Here is an 8,061-nt window from a genome sequence, read left to right on the forward strand (position 1 = left end):
ACATAAACACAACCACACCTTCCCACTGCAAAACTCAAACTCCCACACCAAGAGAGCAGCTCGAAGCTGTCAAAACTGTAAACACTATACACAGCATTACACACTACAGCAAAACAATTGAAAACACAATGCTCAATTTGTGAGAAGGTTCTTTGGTTCATAACTGCCAATGCATATTTTTATAGACTGTACAGTAACGGATCATCATAGAACCCTGCAGAGGATTAGGCATTTAGATTTGTGAGTTTCACATGAAGACTATAAATCTATAAAAACATCCTGCATGTACGTACACTACTGTAACACAACTCAATGCAAAAACAGAATCTATCGCACACAACAGTACTCTCGGAAACATGATCAGGGTGTGAAGTCTTTTTTATTGTCTACACGGTCATTTTACAGTATTACACACAGTCACTGTGCGGCATCATGTCGCCGAGCTGCATTGGGCCACATCACCTCATCCACATCACAGGCTATATTGTCCCTTGCTAGGCACCGCGGGAAAAATGCCCTGGAATGGCGAATCCATCCCCGGAAGGCCTCCACTGGGATGTCAGCACAGGCCAGCTCCATTGCCCGTACGAGGTTCTCTCTTGTGTATGGCTGTCTGTCATACACCTTCCATCTCCATGATGAGAAGAACTCCTCTATAGGGTTCAGGAAAGGGGAGTAGGGAGGCAGACAGACGTTTAAAAAGTGGTCACTTTTGGTGGTGAACCACTCTCTGATTTGGTGTGTTTTGTGGAAGCGGACGTTGTCCCAAATGATCACATACATGTGATGTGCTAGCCTAGGATGGTGTTGTTGACGGTCCAGGAGGATGTCTTTTAGCTCCTCTAGGAAGGTGAGGAGACGTTGGGTGTTGTAAGACCCAAGGACAGCATGCCGGTGGACAAGCCCCTCCGTACCCATAGCTGCACAAAGAGTAATATTACCCCCCCGTTGGCCAGGAACCTCAGTGATGGCTCTTTGGCCAATGATGTTACGGCCTCTTCGCCTTCGTTTCTGGAGGTTGAAGCCAGCCTCATCCAGGAAGAGGTACTCATGGGGTCTGGCCATCGCGTCCAACTGCATTATCCTCTGTGAACATGGAAAAGCGTACAGGTGTTCAGAACGGTCAATCAGGTAGCACAGTATTGTCCAGAAGTAATGTAGGCCACTAAGCAACACAGTATGTCCACTAACTGTACTGTGGACATGGATGTATACGTACTTGCACATACTCGTAACGTTGTCCTATGTGTCGCGCAGAGTTGCGCTCAAAGGGAACCCTGTAGACCTGTTTCATCCTCATCTGTTGGCGCCGGAGAACTCGGTCTATTGTGGACACGCTGACAGCATCAATGTTCTCAAAGTTTACATTATCTGCAATGACTTTGTCTCTGATCTCTCGGAGTCTAATGCAGTTGTTCTCACGGACCATATCTGCAATGAGGGTTTCTTGTGCCGCTGTGAATATGGCAACCCTCCCACCTCTATGTGGCATTCTTTCAGCTCTAAAGAAAGAAACATGTGTTGTCAATTGACTGATTTATATGTAAAACTACATGTAAAGTAACAGACCACTTTCACAGGCCTGTAAAACTGTAGTGTGACAAAGAAAGCAATAGCGTACTATACCTGTTGTGTTGTCTAAATGCCTTGATAATGGTGGCCACGGTGAACCTACTCAGGTTTGGATGTACTCTTCGTCCCGCTTCAGCCATTGTCATGCCATGGACAATGACATGATCAATTACTGTTGCTTGCATATCATCTGTTATGATGGTGCGAGGTTGTCTTCTTCTCCCACCTGGACCTTCTCCTCTCTCTTGTTGGCCTCCTTCTCTTCCTCCTCTACTCCGAACTCCTCTTCTTCTTAGGCCTTCACCTCTTCCTCCTCTGATCTCAACCCCTCTTCCTCTTTGGCCTGCAGCTCTTCTCCTTCCGCACGCTCGAATGCCTTCATCCATTGTGATTGTTTGGCATCTTCACCAAACTATGCTTTCATAGGTGGGGTCACATCATTAGCAACAGGTGTCTTCAATTTTGAGTCGTTGTGTGTAGTGACTGACGCCAGGTGTGTTCCCTGTTTTCACAGATTGGTGACTGTGGCAAGCATTTTGCATCACATGGGCTTTCATTTGAGAATATGAGCAGAGTTGTTTTGCAACATGTGTTTTAGCAAGGAAAAATGTGTTTAGATTTATGAGTACAGAGGGTTGTGTTTTGTGAATTGTGTCTTCATGTGACATGTGTTTATGGTACTGGAATATGGTGGCTACATTTAGTAAATGTGTTTAGACTACTGGTCATTTGGGTTACAGGATTGGCTTTTGTGTTTTAACATTTGAGAAAAACTGTAAAGCATAAAAAAAGTCCAAATAAAACAACAATTTAAAAACATACTGTAAAACACATATAATTAAGATACTGACCATGGCTAGAAACATAGGCAGAGCCAAGACAGACAAACACAGACCAAATGGCAAAAGCAGAAACTGAAGACATATATGAAGAAGGGCAGAAAGTCACAAGACAGGTAATAACATAAGGACAGGAAATACATGAAAAACATTAAAGTGTCCGTTTGTTTGCTTGTTTTCCAGAGACATTCAGGCACAACTCTGATCTTGAAACTCTCATTTCATTGTCTAAATGTAACCAAGTACTGTTGGTTCCTAATCTTAACTGAGTAGTTTTTGACCTTAAACCTAATCTAAACCTAACCTAACGTCACAGCACTAAAAACCTAAAGGAAAAATTGTGGAAAAGATCTGTTTTGCAAGGGACACAAACTGTTAAATGAGGGGGCAAAATGTCTTACTCCACTATAAATTCCTCCAAACCTTTTATGGAAAAATTCATTTCGTGTCCACGGACATGAATCATTAGATAGGTCTAAAGAAAACTGCCATTCATGTGAACAAAAAATTGGAAGTAAAAGGGGTCATTTTCAGGAACACAATTTCGTGAGTATTTTTTTGGACTGCCATGGAAATGTGTTGCAAATGCAGCCATATTACAGTATGCAGGGAGGAATTAAACACGCAAGTGAGGGACAGACAATCACAAGATGTGGAAAAAAATTAACAACAGAAAAACAAAAACACGCAAGGAATCGAAATCCCTGTGAAGCTGTTCTTAGTTTTATTCTTAGCTTCAGCATTTTTTTTTACATTTTCAAGGCATCCATATTTGTCTAAGTGCTCAGTGAAAGTGATTCATAAGAAACATTTTTGAGTAATAATATTCAAAGTAGAAGTTTAAAAAGAAATCTTTAAAACCTGATATCTCTGACCTGCACTTGACCGAGAAAATCTCTTCTAATTTCAAGCTGAAAGTAACGTCAGTGTTTACCCATTTGCAAGCCTCACAGTCTGTCTTGGTATCACAGCATGTTCCCTAACACACTCCTGAAGTTGATGCAAATAAGGCAATTTTTGTGTTATGGGCACTTCAACCAAGCATTGCTGGACTGTGTGGGATTTGTTTCCAACTGCAAAGTATGCAAAGTAACTTGTTGGAGTTCGCGGTCTGTCCCCTTTTTTTAATGAATTATAATCCTGTCAACAGCATTCCATATGCGAGGAGCAAGGGTTGCTGCCTTCCATGTGAGCCTCAACAGCATATACAGCCACAGCTGGCAAGTGAGGGAAGTGTGGGCCGGATACGCTCCCCTTCACTGGCAGGCAAAGGCTGCATTATGCTAATGTAACAACCAGAGGAAAAGAAGAGTGGGGAGAGAAAGAGAGAGAGAGACTGAGGGGGGAAAGTGAACAAAAAAGAGAGTGTGAAGAAGAAAAGGAGAAGGCTGTGGTGTGAAAGTGAGTGAGAGAAGTCACATAGTCTTTACATGCGGGGGTGAACAAGTTGTCATCTCCTGCATGTAAATGCCCCCCACCCCCATCGCTTGCTCTTATCCACACACAATTTAAATTGGTTTAGACAAGTGCTGGAGAACCGGTTCAAATGCATTTGCAGAGATGCTGAAATCCTCTCATCCTTTTTGTAGCTAATATCTCAGGTTGCAAGGCTCAGCGTATTTAAATCTAAACATTGGTCATTTTTAAACTAGCACAATGTATATACCTTCCTCTTCATTCATTTTGACCTCTGCCCAGATACCATACAGCTGCCGATGAAGCTGGGGAAGTGAATAGACTCTGAATTCTATAATGGCACCATGAGGCGCAGCGAGTTGCAGATTGCTACTGTAAATGCCTTTTATATTTTTGCTCTATTTTTCCCTGGGATTAAAGCATGGAAGCATTTTACGGCACTATCTAGCGCAGGCTTAATGGCATGGCGCACAGAAAAAAAGAAGAATGCAAAGTGAGCACATTGTGAGAAATATGTCAGTGCCGACTGCAAAAGCAAATGAAAAAGCTGGTACTCTCAGCAGAAAAGGGAACATTTCAAGCTGCAAACACAGAGAGACAAAGTAGCGCCTTTCAAAGCTTCGCGTTTTTTTCTGCTGCCTAAGGAAATGCCCACATTGCACTGCAGGTTTGCTGCTTTCAAAACATATTCCATCAAAGAGCCAGTTGCCAATTCAATTTTGTGATACACATCAGGCCATTCTGCAAAGCATTTTAAATACTTTAGTAAAAACCTTTGCGAGTAATATTTGAAGGCAGCCTGAGCCACAGGAAAAGTAAGCTGCTAAGCTGTTTGGGACTCTCCAAATATTCAATTACAAAAAAGTCGTCTTTTTAACTCAAATTTTAATCTTTCCAAACTAAAAAAAAATTAATCAGTACTTCTTTGTGTTCAAACCTAACGTTGAAAAATAGCTTTCTATATAAATGACAGAAAAGTGTGTTTATGGTTGGTGGGCGATTATTCAGATTTTAATTTCAGTGATTACAAAAGCAAGATAATTGAGATAAAATAATTAGCTCTTTGGCATTTATGTTTGCTGCAAAGCTCTTCTCTCTTGCCCCTCACCTTCCAAACAATCAGATGAGTTTTATTTTACTTCATGTTAAAAGAGAGTTTCACTCTCTTGCTCATTGGTGATTTTCTGATTTGGTTCTCTCTTTGATATTTAGCACTTAATGAATTTTAATTAATGAATTATTGTCCCTTTGCCTTTAAATAGAAAGGTGCTTCAGGTGGATGTTGTTGTGAACTGGGGATTTACAAATATGAAATCATCTGAAATTGAATCGACTGAAACTTGCCTAGTGTTGTAAATCAAGTGCACCCCTTCCTAAAAAACTAAAGTCAGTCAGTGAGTTCATTTTAACTAGAGCCAAGATAAAAGAAAAAGAGTAAAATCTGTGGAAAGAACATAAAGTAGAAATGGCAGCCACCATTGTTTACACATCTTCAAGCATCTATGCTTAAATGGTTAGTTAATGGTTAGGTTAGCCAGTGTTGGCCGATTGAAGGAAAGGTATCATTGTCCAAAACAACAGCTTTATGTCCTCTACTTTTTCCACCCATTTATTTATTTTTCAATAGCACATGGTTAAAGTTTAAAGTTCATTGATAAAAATGTATTTTCAATTTACACATGCTTATTAGGTTAAATAATTAAGAACAAAACTCTAAAATGGTAAATGGCCTGTATTTGTATAGCGCTTTACTAGTCTCTAAGGACCCCAAAGCGCTTTACACATCCAGTCATCCACTCATTCACACACACATTCACACACTGGTGATGGCAGCTACATTGTAGCCACAGCCACCCTGGGGCGCACTGACAGAGGCGAGGCTGCCGGACACTGACCTCTAAATAAACAGTCACACTCATGTTTATGTTAATTATATAGTCAAATGTTTTGTTATAGTCCATTATATATACCATTATATTTTAGCGTCCCTGTCATGGCTACTTATTGATTTACTGCTTTTTACAAATACAGAAACTCATTCCTTTAATTCTGGTAATCCTGGGTCGGGGCCCAGTTGTAGCAGGTTAAGCAGACAGTTTTTCCCCAGTATTTTCTGGAACCTCCCTAAGGCATTCCCCAGCCAGATGCAATATATACAGTAAGTATCCCCAGTGAGTTCTGAGTCTAACCTGGGGTCTCCTCCAGTTGGGTGTATCCAGAAACCCTCCAAAGGCACCCGGGATCCGGACCAGATGCCTAAACCACCTGAGTTGGACTTCTTTCAACTTGAATAAGCAGCAGCTCATTACATCAACATCCCAGGAGTCTACAGGACTCCTGCAACAACATCACACTAATGGACTCTGTTCTGGGCCGTTCTCTTCAGCTGGGTCCACGTTATTCCGGCGGTCTTTACTTTGCTCTTCTCCACATCTCTTTGGGTCTCCCCACATTCCTTTTTCCTTTTGCATTGCTGCTTTACAACCTCACCCAAACTGTGTCTTGACTTAAGTGAATTAGATGTAGAAGCAAATACATCATAGTTCATCTTGTGTAAGGCTGTTGGTCAGAAGGTAGAGCAGGTCATCTGCTAAACAAAAGGTTGGCCATTCGATCCCTGACTGCTCGACTTTACCAAGATACTGAACCCCAAGTTGCTCCTGATGCATTCATCAGAGTGTAAGAAAGAAGTGCTTGTGTGAATGAAGCATTTTGTATAAAGTGCTCTGAGTGGTTATGTAAACTAGAAAAATGGGTGAATGTGTCTCTCCTTCCAGGGCTAATCTTCGGGATGCCTCCTAGTGTTAGGTATCCCGACCCCCATACCAAAGTCTGGGGTTTTCTCACTGTGCTCTTCTTTTTAATTGCACTATAGTCATTATGGTTTACATTATGGCTTACATATCACTATATCACACACAGAGTGTTCACCTCAGTGCTGCTGTATGCCCCTCAGTTTTATTTACATCTTAGACATTGAGGGTTTTGAGCGGAAGGTGTGGAGAAAAAGTCTGGTTCTCATGCCACAGTTGCCCCCTCATTTTAATAGCATGCTAGTTTTCACACAGTCATTTTAATCCTTTATGCACACATAGACCAACAAATATCAACTCTCACACAGAGAAGTCGGGGGGAGAAGCGGGTGGCTCATCCTGCACACTGTTGCTCCCTGCCTGACGTGGGGTTGCAGAGGTCACCTTGTTTGGCTGCTTGCATACTACCATCACCTCTGGTTATGTGCAAATTTTTGTATTTTTGCCACACTCATTCACACAAGATTTTTATGCATTAGACAGCAACTTGGGGATGGGGTATTCTGAACAGACTAGCTGCCCTAGTCTCATCTTGGAACATCTTATTCTTGACAATCAAAACCAGTGCACTTCTGTCAAACAGTCTGGTGAAAAACACCACTGCTCTCTCTCCTTTCTCCATACTGCTTTAGGCATGTCACCTGGATCATATCATCTATTTTACTGAACCAGATTTGTTTTTGTTTTGCCATCTTTAAGGCTTTCCTTGCAAACCTGCTGAAAGAGATATTAAAAAAGTTTTTCAAGTGTACTCACTTTTGTATATTTTAATTTATGTCTCTTTTTAAATCTGACAGTCATTATTTTCCTGAGGAAAGTGACCTGAAGGAATTTTCTAGTGCAGTCTGGAAGTGTTAATGTCCTAACACTAAGCCCTCAGCTATTTCTTTAAACTTCCAGATAGAATAAAAACATAACCACATGTATTTGGGGCCTTAACACTTTACTCAACTGCAGTCTTCCATAAATTTCTTCCCATACATGAAGCGTGCCCCCTTCCCCGCATGTCTGTTTTTTTGTGTCTTATTGGTTTATATTTCATTGTGTAACCCAGTTCCTAAAATCATCTCAAACAAAAGAGAAGAAAAAGTAAAACATTTAAATTTAAACATTGTTCATTGTTCCTGTTCTTACTGTCCTTGTTTAATGAAAGTGAAACGAGATCAAAATACCTATTTAAACGAAAAAGGGACACAGATTTATATATGCTCTGGTCAACAAGGGTTAAGTTCTCCGAGGGTTGATGAGCTCTGATGAGAGCCTATTGTTTTACTCCACTCCTCGCATGTCAGCCAATCGGTGAAGCTCTAGGCAGCTCTTGTCCCTCCTTAGTACGGCAGTCAGGTTTTTATATGGGACGAATCCAAAGACCAGGTCAGCGATTCCAGAACAGAGAGTGTTCCAGTGTTCACTGGATGGCG

General features: G+C 41.3%; 1 protein-coding gene across 1 annotated transcript; it reads right to left on the reverse strand.

Annotated features, from left to right (window-relative positions):
- Positions 1 to 417: 417 nt before the first annotated feature.
- Positions 418 to 1,740, reverse strand: LOC143420546 (uncharacterized). The gene is made up of 3 exons (XM_076888735.1): positions 1,627 to 1,740; positions 1,220 to 1,502; positions 418 to 1,086 (listed from the first exon to the last, which is right to left on the reverse strand). Exons 1-3 carry the CDS (start codon positions 1,716 to 1,718, stop codon positions 418 to 420), a joined length of 1,044 nt encoding a protein of 347 aa, XP_076744850.1. The 5' UTR covers positions 1,719 to 1,740.
- Positions 1,741 to 8,061: the final 6,321 nt, after the last annotated feature.

The sequence above is a fragment of the Maylandia zebra genome, linkage group LG9, assembly GCF_041146795.1.
Source record: "Maylandia zebra isolate NMK-2024a linkage group LG9, Mzebra_GT3a, whole genome shotgun sequence".
Classification (NCBI taxonomy): domain Eukaryota; kingdom Metazoa; phylum Chordata; class Actinopteri; order Cichliformes; family Cichlidae; genus Maylandia; species Maylandia zebra.